Genomic DNA, 14,414 nt, shown 5'->3' with positions numbered 1-14,414 from the left:
TGTGGATTCGGCTTTTTCAGCCACACCCGTTAGTGACAGTTGTATAAAATTGAGCACACAGCCATGCAAACTCCATAGGTGGCAGAATGGCCTTACTGAAGAGCTCCGTGACTTTCAACGTGGCAGCGTCATAGGATGCCACCTTTCCAACAAGTCAGTTGGTAATTTCTGCCCCAGTCGACTGTAAGTGCTGTTATTGTGAAGTGGAAACGTCTAGGAACAACAATGGCTCAGCCGCAAAGTGGTAGGCCACACAAGCTCACAGAAAGGGGCTGCAGAGTGCTGATGCATGTAAAAATTGTCTGTCCTCTGTTGCAACACTCACTACAGAGTTCCAAACTTCCTCTGGAAGCAGCGTCAGCACGAGCTGTTCGTCGGCAGCTTTATGAAATGGGTTTCCATGGCCAAGCAGCCGCCAGAAGCCTAAGATCACCATGCGCGTCGGCTGGAGTGATTTAAAGCTCACCGCAATTGGACTCAGGAGCAGTGGAGACGTGTCCTCTGGAGTGATGAATCACGCTTAACCATCTGACAGTCTGACAGATAAGTCTGGGTTGGTGGATGCCAGAAGAATGCTACCTGCCCGACTGCATAGTGCCAACTGTCAAGTTTGGTGGAGGAGGAATAATGGCCTGGGGCTGTTTTTCATGGTTTGGGCTATGCCCCTTAGTGACAGTGAAGTGAAATCTTAATGCTACAGCATAGAATTACATTCTCAACAATTCTGTGCTTCCAAGTTTGGGGAAGGACCTTTCTTGTTTTAGCATGACAATGCCCCAGTGCACAGAGCAAGGTCCATACAGAAATGGTTTGTCGAGATCGGTGTGGAAGAACTTGACTGGCCTGCACAGACCCCTGACCTCAACCCCATCGAACATCTTTGGGTTGAATTAGAACACTGACTGCGAGCCAGGCCTAATCACCCAACATTAGTGTCTGACCTCACTAATAATACCCTTGTGGCTGAATGGATGCAAGTCCCCGCAGCAATGTTCCAACATCTAGTGGACAGCCTTCCCAGAAGAGTGGAAGCTGTTATAGCAGCAAAAGGGGGGACCAACTCCATATTAATGCCCATGATTTTGGAATGAGCTATTTGACGAGCAGGTGTCCATATACTTTTGGCCACGTAGTGTACGTAGGATAATTTCTATTTGCTGGTGGGCTAACCTGTCCATCCACCACCTCAGCGGTCTATGAATAGAAATGTAACATGCCTAATGTAGCCTCCATTCAATGCAGTGCACATTAGAGCCACTGCAGGTATTCTGGGAACAACATGCAGACTACGACTTGGAGATCTGCCAAGTTAAGATTTCTATCAGGTGTTATCAGAGGACATGAGAATGTGTGTGTGTGCGTGTTAAAGGTGAACGTTGTAAACTAAATTGGGACCCTAAACGTTAAGAAAAATCCCTAATTCTATTTTTATTCAAATTTTTTCATTTTTCTTCTTTAGATCGAACGGCTCTAAAGTGACGAGGGGAGCAGAGATGACAACCAAGTCGACTTATTGCTAGTTTTCATTGCATAGTACCTGTCTTGACTTTATCAAACCGAGAGAAGCTAGTTAATGTTAGCTAGGCTAATTGAGACTTCATAACTTAGACTGTGTGTGCTCTCCCTGTCCGAATCCTACAGTAAATAACTCCATTCAGATGACGTAGCAGCCTCCTTGTTGGCTCTTGGTGTTGTAGCCTGTCTTTCAATTAACGTTTTTATTTTTATTTTCTTTCACCTTTATTTAACCAGGTAGGCTAGTTGAGAACAGGTTCTCATTTGCAACTGAGACCTGGCCAAGATAAAGCATAGCAGTGTGAACAGACAACACAGTTACACATGCAGTAAACAATTAACAAGTCAATAACACAGTGGGAAAAAAAAGGGGAGTCTATATACATTGTGTGCAAAAGGCATGAGGAGGTAGGCGGATAATTACAAATTTGCAGATTAACACTGGAGTGATAAATGATCAGATGGTCATGTACAGGTAGAGATATTGGTGTGCAAAAGAGCAGATAAGTAAATAAATAAAAACAGTATGGGGATGAGGTAGGTAAAAATGGGTGGGCTATTTACCGATAGACTATTACAGCTGCAGCGATCGGTTAGCTGCTCAGATAGCAGATGTTTGAAGTTGGTGAGGGAGATAAAAGTCTCCAACTTCAGCGATTTTTGCAATTCGTTCCAGTCACAGGCAGCAGAGAACTGGAAGGAAAGGCGGCCAAATGATGTGTTGGCTTTAGGGATGATCAGTGAGATACACCTGCTGGAGCGCGTGCTACGGATGGGTGTTGCCATCGTGACCAGTGAACTGAGATAAGGCGGAGCTTTACCTAGCGTGGACTTGTAGATGACCTGGAGCCAGTGGATCTGGCAACGAATATGTAGCGAGGGCCAGCCGACTAGAGCATACAAGTCGCAGTGGTGGGTGGTATAAGGTGCTTTAGTGACAAAACGGATGGCACTGTGATAAACTGCATCCAGTTTGCTGAGTAGAGTGTTGGAAGCCATTTTGTAGATGACATCGCTGAAGTCTAGGATCGGTAGGATAGTCAGTTTTACTAGGGTAAGTTTGGCGGCGTGAGTGAAAGAGGCTTTGTTGCGGAATAGAAAGCTGACTAGATTTGATTTTCGATTGGAGATGTTTGATATGAGTCTGGAAGGAGAGTTTAAAGTCTAGCCAGACACCTAGGTACTTATAGATGTCCACATATTCAAGGTCGGAACCATCCAGGGTGGTGATGCGGGTCAGGCGTGTGGGTGCAGGCAGCGAACGGTTGAAAAGCATGCATTTGGTTTTACTAGCGTTTAAGAGCAGTTGGAGGCCACGGAAGGAGTGCTGTATGGCATTGCAGCTCGTTTGGAGGTTAGATAGCACAGTGTCCAAGGACGGGCCGGAAGTATATAAAATGGTGTCGTCTGCGTAGAGGTGGATCAGGGAATCGCCCGCAGCAAGAGCAACATCATTGATATATACAGAGAAAAGAGTCGGCCCGAGAATTGAACCCTGTGGCATCCCCATAGAGACTGCCAGAGGACCGGACAGCATGCCCTCCGATTTGACACACTGAACTCTGTCTGCAAAGTAATTGGTGAACCAGGCAAGGCAGTCATCCGAAAAACCGAGGCTACTGAGTCTGCCGATAAGAATATGGTGATTGACAGAGTGGAAAGCCTTGGCAAGGTCGATGAAGACGGCTGCACAGTACTGTCTTTTATCGATGGCGGTTATGATATCGTTTAGTACCTTGAGCGTGGCTGAGGTGCACCCGTGACCGGCTCGGAAACCAGATTGCACAGCGGAGAAGGTACGGTGGGATTCGAGATGGTCAGTGACCTGTTTGTTGACTTTGCTTTCAAAGACCTTAGATAGGCAGGGCAGGATGGATATAGGTCTGTAACAGTTTGGGTCCAGGGTGTCTCCCCCTTTGAAGAGGGGGATGACTGCGGCAGCTTTCCAATCCTTGGGGATCTCAGACGATATGAAAGAGGTTGAACAGGCTGGTAATCGGGGTTGCGACAATGGCGGCGGATAGTTTCAGAAATAGAGGGTCCAGATTGTCAAGCCCAGCTGATTTGTACGGGTCCAGGTTTTGCAGCTCTTTCAGAACATCTGCTATCTGGATTTGGGTAAAGGTAGTAGCTGCGGGCGGGGGGGGGGGGGGGGGGGGGGGGGGGAGCTGTTGGCCGAGGTTGGAGTAGCCAGGCGGAAGGCATGGCCAGCCGTTGAGAAATGCTTATTGAAGTTTTCGATAATCATGGATTTATCGGTGGTGACCGTGTTACCTAGCCTCAGTGCAGTGGGTAGCTGGGAGGAGGTGCTCTTATTCTCCATGGACTTCAGTGTCCCAGAACTTTTTGGAGTTGGAGCTACAGGATGCAAACTTCTGCCTGAAGAAGCTGGCCTTAGCTTTCCTGACTGTCTGCGTGTATTGGTTCCTGACTTCCTGTTCGATGCTATTGCAGTCCGCCACAGGATATTTTTGTGCTGGTCGAGGGCAGTCAGGTCTGGAGTGATCGTCTGACTGCGGCTCCGTAGCAGATACAGGCAATGAGGCAGTGATCGCTGAGATCCTGGTTGAAGACAGCGGAGGTGTATTTGGAGGGCCAGTTGGTCAGGATGACGTCTATGAGGGTGCCCTTGTTTACAGATTTAGGGTTGTACCTGGTGGGATCCTTGATGATTTGTGTGAGATTGAGGGCATCGAGCTTAGATTGTAGGACTGCCGGGGTGTTAAGCATATCCCAGTTTAGGTCACCTAACAGAACAAACTCTGAAGCTAGATGGGGGGCGATCAGTTCACAAATGGTGTCCAGGGCACAGCTGGGAGCTGAGGGGGGTCGGTAGCAGGCGGCAACAGTGAGACTTATTTCTGGAGAGAGTAATTTTCAAAATTAGTAGTTCGAACTGTTTGGGTATGGACCTGGAAAGTATGACATTACTTTGCAGGCTATCTCTGCAGTAAACTGCAACTCCTCCCCCTTTGGCAGTTGTATTTTGACGGAAAATGTTATAGTTGGGTATGGAAATCTCAGAATTTTTGGTGGCCTTCCTGAGCCAGCATTCAGACACGGCAAGGACATCAGGGTTAGCAGAGTGTGCTAAAGCAGTGAGTAAAACAAACTTAGGGAGGAGGCTTCTGATGTTGACATGCATGAAACCAAGGCTTTTTCGATCACAGAAATCAACAAATGAGGGTGCCTGGGGACATGCAGGGCCTGGGTTTACCTCCACATCACCCGCGGAACAGAGGAGGATTAGAATGAGGGTGTGGCTAAAGGCTATCAAAACTGGTCGCATGGTAGAATGGTAGAATATATATAGAATATATTCAGGGCATAATGCGCAGACTGGTATGGTGGGGTGCGGGTACAGCGGAGGTAAGCCCAGGCACTGGGTGATGATGAGAGGTTGTATCACTGGACATGCTGGTTGTAATGGGTGAGGTCACCGCATGTGTGGGAGGTGGGACAAAGGAGGTATCAGGGGTATGAAGAGTGGAACTAGGGGCTCCATTATAAACTAAAACAATTATAACTAACCTGAACAACAGTATACAAGGCATATTGACATTTGAGAGAGACATACAGCGAGGCATACAGTAATCACAGGTGTTGAATTGGGGGCTCTAGCTAAAACAGTAGGTGAGACAACAACGGCTAATCAGCTAGCACAACAACAGCAGGTAAAATGGCGTTGACTAGGCAGGGAGGGTCGGCTTAACTACACACAGAGCCTGAGTGCGGCTGGGGCCGACAGATAAACATAAACAAGCAGAATGGAGTACCGTGATTAATGGACAGTCCAGCATGCATCAGCTATGTAGCCAAGTGATCAGTGTCCAGGGGGCAGCGGTGGATGGGGCAGGGAAGCTGGACTGGCGAGTATTATCCAGGTAAAAAAAACTGGCTGGCTGTGCAGAAGGTAAAAGGTAAAAGCCGCTAGCAATGGCTAACAATGACTAAATAGCTTGTAGCTAGTTAGCTGGTTAGCTTCTGGACGTTCTTGAGTGTGTTCTAAAAATTAAAAATAATAGCGATTCCGTATCACATTGGGTGAGGCAGGTTACCGGAAGGTATAAACAAATTAAACATCGAAAAGAGATTGAAAGTAAATATGGGTCCAGTGAGTGTTTGGGACACGGCGATTCATACGGTTAGCAGGCCTGTGCTAACAGTTAGTAGGCCGGGGCTAAACAAGGTAGCAGTTAGCGGACCGGGGCTAAACAAGCTAGCAGTTAGCAGGCCGAATTAGCAAGCAAGGAGATAGCAAGGGCTAGAAAGTTACCCTTTGGGGGGGCGTCGCGATGGGGTGAGTCTGTTTATGCCTCTTCATGCGGTGACATCGATAGACCGGTCGTGGGTCCGGATATTGTAGCCCAGGAGTATGCTTCGGTGGTAGCACAGGAGCTCTGGCCGGGCTAGCTTCAAGCTAAGTTGGTGGAAACGCTAGCCAGGAGTAATCATCTGGGGTTGCGGTTAGCTAGTTGCGGTGGGAATCCGGGGATAAAAAACAATAATAGGTCCGTTATGCTCTGGATAGAGTCTGTTTCAGTATGATATGTTAGATAAAGGAATAAAGACAGACACCAATGTCAGGTTCAATAGCCTTGTTTGTGCATTGTTCAAATCCCTACAACTGGAGTCCGGGGAACAGTCCGGCTAGTCGATTACCTATCAACTAGACTCCGTAACACAGTTGTTCGAACTGGCGAGAGCTTTCCGAGCTAAAGGTTAGCTGATGACCGGTTAGCTGAAGACCGCTAGCAATGGTTTGCTGACTGATAGCTGGTAGTTAGCTGGCTAGCTTCAGTTGAGGGGATCTGGATCTGAAGTAAATATAAATAAAATAGCAACATTGGGTGAGGTGGGTTGCCGGAGAGTATTTAGAAGTTGAGGTTTAGCAAAATGTTTTAAAAGATATGCGAAGAAAAATGTTTTTTTTTAAAACGATATACGATATATACAAAGGACACGACAAAACGTCCGACTGCTACGCTATCTACTTGGCGTAGTTCTGTCATTTTAATTCAGTCTTCCATTAATTGCATATATATATATATATATATATATATATATATATATATATATATATATATATATATATATATAAACTTGCCACATGGAGGCTCTAGCTCCGACTGTAGCCTAGTGCCGGTTTGATGACTTTCACGACAACAGGAACAAGCTACACGCACTACTCTCTTGTGAAAAGCAAGAGTACCAGCAGCATAAATGATTGTGGGAAGTGCAATGAAGATGTGTACTGTTGGGGGTGCTTGAGGACACACTTTTATTGAAATCCTGGACAAGCACACCTGATTCAACTCATCATCAAGCCCTCATTGAGTAGAAAGAGGTGTGTTTGTCAAGGACCATTGGGTGTGTTCGGGTGCTGTTTACTTATTGACTCTAATTTTCCTCCTCAGCTATATGTACTGGACAGACTGGGGGGAGGAGCCTCGCATCGAGAGGGCGGGGATGGACGGCAGCAACAGGAAGATCATCGTGGAGGTGGACATCTATTGGCCGAACGGTCTCACCATTGACCTGGACGAACAGAAACTGTACTGGGCCGACGCCAAGCTGAGCTTCATCCACAGAGCTAACTTGGATGGCTCCTCACGGTCAGTCTGTTCTCATTATTAGTTTGTACACCCTTTGTGCAAGAGCAGCCAGGGATCTGACTGAACCGTAGCGCTGGACTCAACTTAATTTCAGAGGATGAGACGGCTGAAACCTCCAATCCAAACACATTTGACTCTGGAGGTCCCAATCCAAACATTGGCTCTGCATGTAGGCCCAGTTGTGACCCCCTCCCTCTGTGGTTCTCTAAACTGGAGATTACCTCTGCCATACTGTTGAAACCCTATCTGACTTGGCATTATAGTTGTGATTGGGGCCCTCGGGGCATGGGTTGACTTTCCTTTGTGTAACTTGGATTTAATGGCCATGTTCATAAAGAAAGGTAGGGCCGGGCGGTATACCGTATTTGACTATATACCGGTATTGATGGATGGACCGGTTTGGGTTTTTACTTAGTTTTATAACCTTGTTTCATTGTTTGATTTGTTAAATGTGATGCTCAACTCCAGCACGTGTAATATGTTTTTATAGTTGACTCCGTTTGCTATTTAAGTCTTTGTGCTCCTGCTGCATGCAGCTTCCCACACCAAGCCCTGCCCCCTGTCACTCAAGGAGAGAGCAGCTACTTGACCACAGCCGAGTAGACCACTTTCTTGCTGTTAACTCGGCACTGCAGTCTGCATGGTCAGATGGTGGCAACGAGATGTTGGTGACATGGTCCTTTCCACAAGAGTTCTCTAATTACACTATTAGTTTATTTTCTGCAAACTATCTGCTGGTTTGTCTTAGCAAGTTGTGGCTGAAATAAATATTGTAAGCTGCTAATATAGCTGGATAGCTAGCTTGCTAAATTTCCTAAGTCAGCGCAAATGTAGCTATTTAATACAGCATGTTGCCAGTGCTCGTGTAGGCCTAGACGATCATGTTTGTGCAACGGTATCTTCTAAATCAAAGAGGAATAGGCGAAGCATGAATATGTTAGCTAGCTATATGAGGTAATAAAACATGTAATTTAACATCTAATTTGGGTCACCTGGAAACACTGACCAACACTTTGGCACCTACCCTGTGAATAATTCCTCCCAGTCTTATTCTTTCGTTGTCATGTCAAACAACAATGTATTCAAGGTGCTGCCCACTATATTCCAAGTATAGAATTTGAATAATCATTCATGCTGAACGATTAGTGCTTATTGAGGTTTGTTCATTTATTTATTTAAAAACAAAAATTGGTTACACTTTTTTTGTGAAATAATGGCATTCAAATGATTTTTGAGCTTTTTAATGGAACTCCAATGCCAAAAGTAGTTCACATTCAATTGCCAGAACATTGAAAATATTGCATTGTCTCTCAGGTCCGCATTGGGTAGACATCAATAGAAAAATGGCAAATTACTCTGAAATAAAATATTTCCGTTGTGGATATTACTTTGTTTTTAATTGATTACTTAATTTTTCATTTCTTGAAGTCATGTCATCTCTGCTCAGGCAGTAGCAGTCTGTCAGCCAGACAATGTTCTGTGCTCCCCATACTGTATTGTCTTTAGCCTGTTTAGCTAGGCTAGCCTGACTAAGCATGCTGCAGAGCTGTCTGACTAAATCATGTGACTAGTTCTTCAAAATAGATAAGGCATACTTTCACGAACTGTCTCTATCCTTCTCGTTGTGTATGTTCCTCTCATGCAGTCTGTGTGCTAACATAACAGGAGTAAAAGTGTATCCATCTGTCTGAGACGGATAAAAACGGGCTCAATAGATTATGGTCATTGTTCTTGCTTTTAACTAGGTTGAATATTTGCTTGATGAAAACTACACTGCCGTTCAGCCCAGCGTCCAACACAGTTCTTGACATGATTTCTCTCGTGAATGATTTGATTTTATTCTAGAGACTGCGCCTTGGGCTCACCAAAAAAACAAACTAATGTAATTCATGTAATTGAACCAACTTTGGTCAATTAGGTGTTTTAATAACAAAAAATGACATGTTGGTCAATCGCTCAGCGCTAATAATCATTATATTTCCAAGGTTCCAACAGTTCACCTATTAACTAAGCCTGTGTATTTTTTGCCCATATCGTGTGGAAATGATAACGGAAATGCAGAAAATTGAACACTAAAACAATTAGAATGGCGAAAGCCCCATTTTTGAAATCATGTATAATTTATGCGTTGCCAACCTAGGGTCATGAACTAATCAAAGCATATTTAGTATTTTTATTATTCAAAAACTCAAAATACGGTCAAATGTGAAAAATATTGTGCTAACATTTTGGCCATATTGCCCAGCCCTAAAGAGAGCCCTTCTCTCGTGAGAAGACTGCTTTCTTCAGGGTGGAGAGTGGAAGCCGGTTTTCTCAAGATCAATGCAGTTGCAATACCCTCGTTTGTTTAACTCCCTCAGGACCAGATTGCCCAGTGTGTTATGTCAATTTGAAATGAAGTTGTAATTTATAACTTGAGGATAAGATGCACCATGGTGGAACTGTTTCTTGCCAACTGTAATCTAATTGCATACCTCCAGTAATGGTACTCTGAATTATCGTAAGCACTCTTACAGAGGAAAGTCAACTTCACCCCAGAAGTAGTTTCTGTTAGCGTTTACCTCTAAAAGCGAGACGTTTTTGCCTTTTCATGTGCTACACATTCTTGACACGTCTGATTAATGGAGCAGTTTGTAGTATGTTTTCAACGGCGGCTTCAAACATGCACACGTTCCAACTTCCAAGTACGTCGAATGTGAAATAGCTGTGAAATCTGGTGTAATTATATATATTATATATATATATATATATATATATATAATTTTTTTTTTTTTCTCTCCCAACCCCTCGTTCTTCACACGCTATTAAAATTTTGGAGAAAACATGCTGTCGCCCTCCTCGACCCTACCCCTCTGAAAAGGTTATCCATTTACCTACCAGCCAACCCTCCACAGTCTGGTGATTGATGAGAGCCTCAACAGAATTCTGCATTCTGTATCGGGATTCTTAACACTTGTGCAATGGCATGCCACGCTTTGATCCTGCATTTTATTTATGTCCTCACAGAGCTGACTGGCTGTTGGCCTGACTGTGTGTCGTCTGGCGGCGCGGAGGGGCGCCCTACTGGATGAGGCTGCGCTCGGTGCTCTGTGCTGCTCTGGCTTTGATAGACTACTGCTCTGACTGACTTCCCCACTGAATCAGGACCGTTAGTACAGGGCCGTGGCTACCGTTCCCCTGTTAAATAGTTTACCAGATGCTGCATTAAAGTCTGATGACAGGCTGATTTGTTAAATTTTCCCTTGGAAAGGGCTTGGTGCCGCTCCTGAACTGTTCCATGACGTCACTACGTGTTCCAACGCATCCTCTTTAGGGTCTGACTGAAATCCCAACCAGGGGGCTCTCGCTTGTTAACTCATTTCCACTGCCACTTGTTATTTTTGGTATGAATTTATTGCTACTCAGACAGTCTGGGTTTTTGCTATGGCCAGAACGATACCTGTTTCGCTATACTCATTAGTATAGTAACAAGAAAACAAAACACTGAACTTCTTTAAGAAAACGGCTCTAATATTGGAAACAAACATTGTCATCCAGTGTCAGTTTATTTTCCAAGCAATAGCACACTATTTTACATGCAGCAGGTTTCTGCTTCGGGTTAATTTTTGCCATGGAAGAAGTATTGCTGGATTTGTGAAGGCCCTAGTTTTTGCCATTTACTGCTGTTTGGTGTCATGACATTCACACTTGTAGAACGACTGAGACGCACAACTCAACATCTCAACTGATACTCCTCTTCATTGCTTTCCAATTTTACTCTTTACAAATATACCGTCTAAGCATGGATTGGTACTGATGGTTAAAGGTGTGTTGATCCATAAATGATGTTTTGAATTCACAGGGAGACTGTGGTGGAGGGCACCCTCACCCACCCGTTTGCCCTCACCCTGTCAGAGGAGACTCTGTACTGGACAGACTGGCAGACCCGCTCCATCCACGCCTGCAACAAACACACTGGAGACAAGAGGAGGGAGATCCTCAGTGGAATCTACTCCCCCATGGACATCCAAGTGCTGGGTCCAGATAGACAGCCAGACAGTAAGTAGTGCTGGGTCCAGATAGACAGACAGCCAGACAGTAAGTAGTGCTGGGTCCAGATAGATAGACAGACAGCCAGACAGTAAGTAGTGCTGGGTCCAGATAGACAGACAGTCTGCAACGTGTTTCTTGAATATCTCCATGGTACTCATAATGAATGTTAGAGAGCACAACATAACAGATTGTCTGCGTTATGATTCCCATCTGTGTTGGGAGGTAGTGAAAAATGGATGACTTTGGCAGTATGTAAACATTGGCACCCCTGTGTTTGGGGAGTGAATGATGACGAACGCCACCATTATGGTGGGTTGCGTCTCGCAAGGAGTTTGGGGAGGGCAGGTGATATAGAGAAAGGTAGGAGGCTTAGATAAGACACTTTAGAGGACGACATTGCTATTTAGGAGGTAGGACATTTAGATAAACACTTATACCAATAAATCCCCTAACCTGTATATCAAGCTGCCATAAATTCAATCCAAAAATGAGTTGGCTTAGACTTTGTGTGAGAGGAGTTTGAGCAATTTGGCCTTTGACTGTGGCCTGGTTGTAATCCTCCGTTAGTGCTGTGAGAAAGGGGAGGGTTGGTGTTTGCTGGTCCACTGTGCCAGCCGCTTGGGCTTTGTAGCTCTGTAGTGCCCTGCTGAGATTGGCAGAGCGTGACCCAGCAGACAGGGAAAATCACGCCACAGGACATCAAACTTTGTGGCACAGCTATTGTCCGAGCAGCGACCTTTTTTTATTGTGGGACAAAAATATCACAGTTGGTTTAGTTTGAAAAATGTTTTTTCTGTTTTCAAGTTTTTCATCAATTGTTATGTTGTCAGAATTGTTCTCTCGATGGAAGACTCTCGCAGTGTGGCTTTCAGTTTTAGGGACAGTTTCACTGACTTTCAGTGTTCTATACTGACTTTGCTCTTTGCTCCCTCAGTCCAAACTCCCTGCAGTGTGGACAACGGAGGCTGCTCCCACCTGTGCCTGCTGTCCCCCATGCAGCCTTTCTACAGCTGTGCCTGCCCCACTGGAGTCAAGCTCAAGGAGGATGGGAAGACCTGCCGTCCAGGTAAGAGACTAGGCGCTGTGGCCACTACCCTCAGCTGGGAAGTGTTTCTCAGTAGCGAGCCCCCTTTTTGAAGACTACACAATGGGTGTATCTCAAATGGCACACTTCCCTATATGGTGCACTGATTTTGGGTTCTGGTCAAAAGTAGGGCACTTTAGAGGGAATAGGGTGCCATTTTGAGAATCAAGCCCACACAATTCCCCCTCAGTGATGACGTCCTCCTAATGCTACTGTAGATGTGTCGCGGTTTCACATTAGACATTCCTATCTGGTGTACGGGACATTATTGACATTCCTGAGGTTATTTTATTTATGGACTCTTGAGTTAGGCCTATTCAACTGCAAGCGCTGCCCTTAATCACACAAACCAAAAGTCATATTGTCCAATTTCTTTGAACCGATTAGGAAATATGCCAAGCTCTATTTTTCATTTCATAACGACGTGTACAGTAATTAAGCATCAAATTCAGTTAAAATGTTAGATTTTCATTTTTTTTATACATTATTCAATTAAGATAATTTTATTGGGTGTATTGGCATCCTGTTCCTCAACCAAAACATCAAAATGCCTAACGAGAGGGCCATTAAAAGGGCCTAATCTCTGACAGATGGCTGCTACACACGGCGAGCTCTTCAATGCACAATTTACCCTGCCGTTTGCTCTTAATTTCTATTGCCCCCACATACAGACAGCTACATTTAGCCTAGAAGCCTACTACTCCACCCCCTCCTCTCCCTACTTTCCAGAGTTTACCAAAGGCCACAGATGTGACTGACTGAAATTCAGGAAGGTTGGACCTCCCCTGTTTATGCGTTGTGTTGCTGCTGCGGTCATTTCCCTTGCCACTCCAATCTCCTCGCCTTACTTCTGGGCACAGAGCAATTACGTAGGAAGCCAGGCCTAATCAGGTCACTGCGCCGTTTGTGTGTTTAGTGGACACAGCCCGGGCCCATCCTGCAAAATGAAACCTGTTTGTTTGACTTGCCCCAGGGTGTTTACATTCCCTCTGGTCTCTCTCTGGAGGGCCTGATATTTCTCCCTGCCTGCCCATGACTAAGGAGAGACCCACCCCACCCATAACCCTCATAAAGGTGACAAATACTTGTCTAGAGGGGAAGAAAAAATTCTGGGGGATTTCTTGGCATCAACCCTTGTTTGAGGAGTGACAGCCCTTTGCTTGTTTAGTTGCTGGAGGCTGTTTTGACCTGGGATACCTCCTTGTTGGAATGAAACAGTTCGACGTCAAGCCAAGGTCAGTGCTGATTCTGAAATCCGAGTTCAGTCTGGCCGTCCTGGTTCTCACCCCTCTCTCTGGTGGACAGAAAACACCATTGTCTCTGTGCACCAGTCCTGTTCTTTGCCTCAAAAAGACTCCTCTCCCAGGCCAGGGATGCAGCAGATCCTCTATTTGAAATTGAGGCGGTGTATTCCCAGGCCAGGGAACAATGAGTTGTATTCTTCTAGCCCTCATTCCAGAGAAGTAAGTAAAACCATAGTGTATGTGGGGGGGGGGTTAGTTATCCAGGCCTGATAGAACATGGATGTATTCAGAATGACTATAGGATTAAGCCAACCTCCAGCAGTGTTGACAACTAAACAGAATGTAAAACAATACCCCATTGTATCAGCTCCGATTAGGGGGAAAGCAGCAGGACGGGGGGGGGGGAGTGGCTGTGTGAAGATTAAAGAGAGCTAGTGTCCACGCTCCTCATTTGTTTAGCTTGGGTGGCTAAATTGAGGGCGTTTGTTGTGGTTTTAGGGGAAGTCTTGTCACTTTGTCAAATGTGAAGCAGACCGAGGAGTGAATTTAAATCAAAGGCGTGGCGTTCTCTCCTTGATGGAAAACGAAGAGCTGTTTTTTTTTTTCACTGTCATTACTGATTGGTGTCACCCTTGATTGATGCCCTCTTCTGATTGGGCGTCGGTAGTCTGCAGCTGGTCTTGGGAGCACTGGAGCGTACATAGCTAAAATGTGAGATTAGGCAAGGAAAAAGTTGGACCTAATTGCCTCGATTGTGGCTCTAGTGAGCAAATGCAGCTGCTTTTTAAACCAGGCTCCGTGGCAGCTAGGTGTTCCCTCAGGAAAACATTTATACACAACAGTTTTTTTGATAGGCTGATATTTAAAAGGCATAATTTAGTCTTTTGGATTTGTTTAAATCTAATCTAAAGCCTCTTCTCACTT

General features: G+C 45.2%; 1 protein-coding gene across 1 annotated transcript in view; it reads left to right on the top strand.

Moving 5' to 3' along the window:
* Positions 1-14,414, top strand: part of lrp5 (low density lipoprotein receptor-related protein 5) — a 55,686-nt gene that overhangs the window by 8,816 nt on the left and 32,456 nt on the right. The window contains exons 4-6 of the mRNA XM_020456712.2: positions 6,933-7,130; positions 10,972-11,168; positions 12,097-12,228. Coding sequence (XP_020312301.1) covers positions 6,933-7,130; positions 10,972-11,168; positions 12,097-12,228 — 527 coding nt within the window. The remainder of the gene's footprint in view (positions 1-6,932; positions 7,131-10,971; positions 11,169-12,096; positions 12,229-14,414) is intronic.

This window comes from Oncorhynchus kisutch, linkage group LG22, assembly GCF_002021735.2.
Source record: "Oncorhynchus kisutch isolate 150728-3 linkage group LG22, Okis_V2, whole genome shotgun sequence".
NCBI classification, from domain to species: domain Eukaryota; kingdom Metazoa; phylum Chordata; class Actinopteri; order Salmoniformes; family Salmonidae; genus Oncorhynchus; species Oncorhynchus kisutch.
The sequence above is the reverse complement of the archived record's forward strand: the minus strand, read 5'-3'. Positions and strand labels throughout refer to the sequence as shown.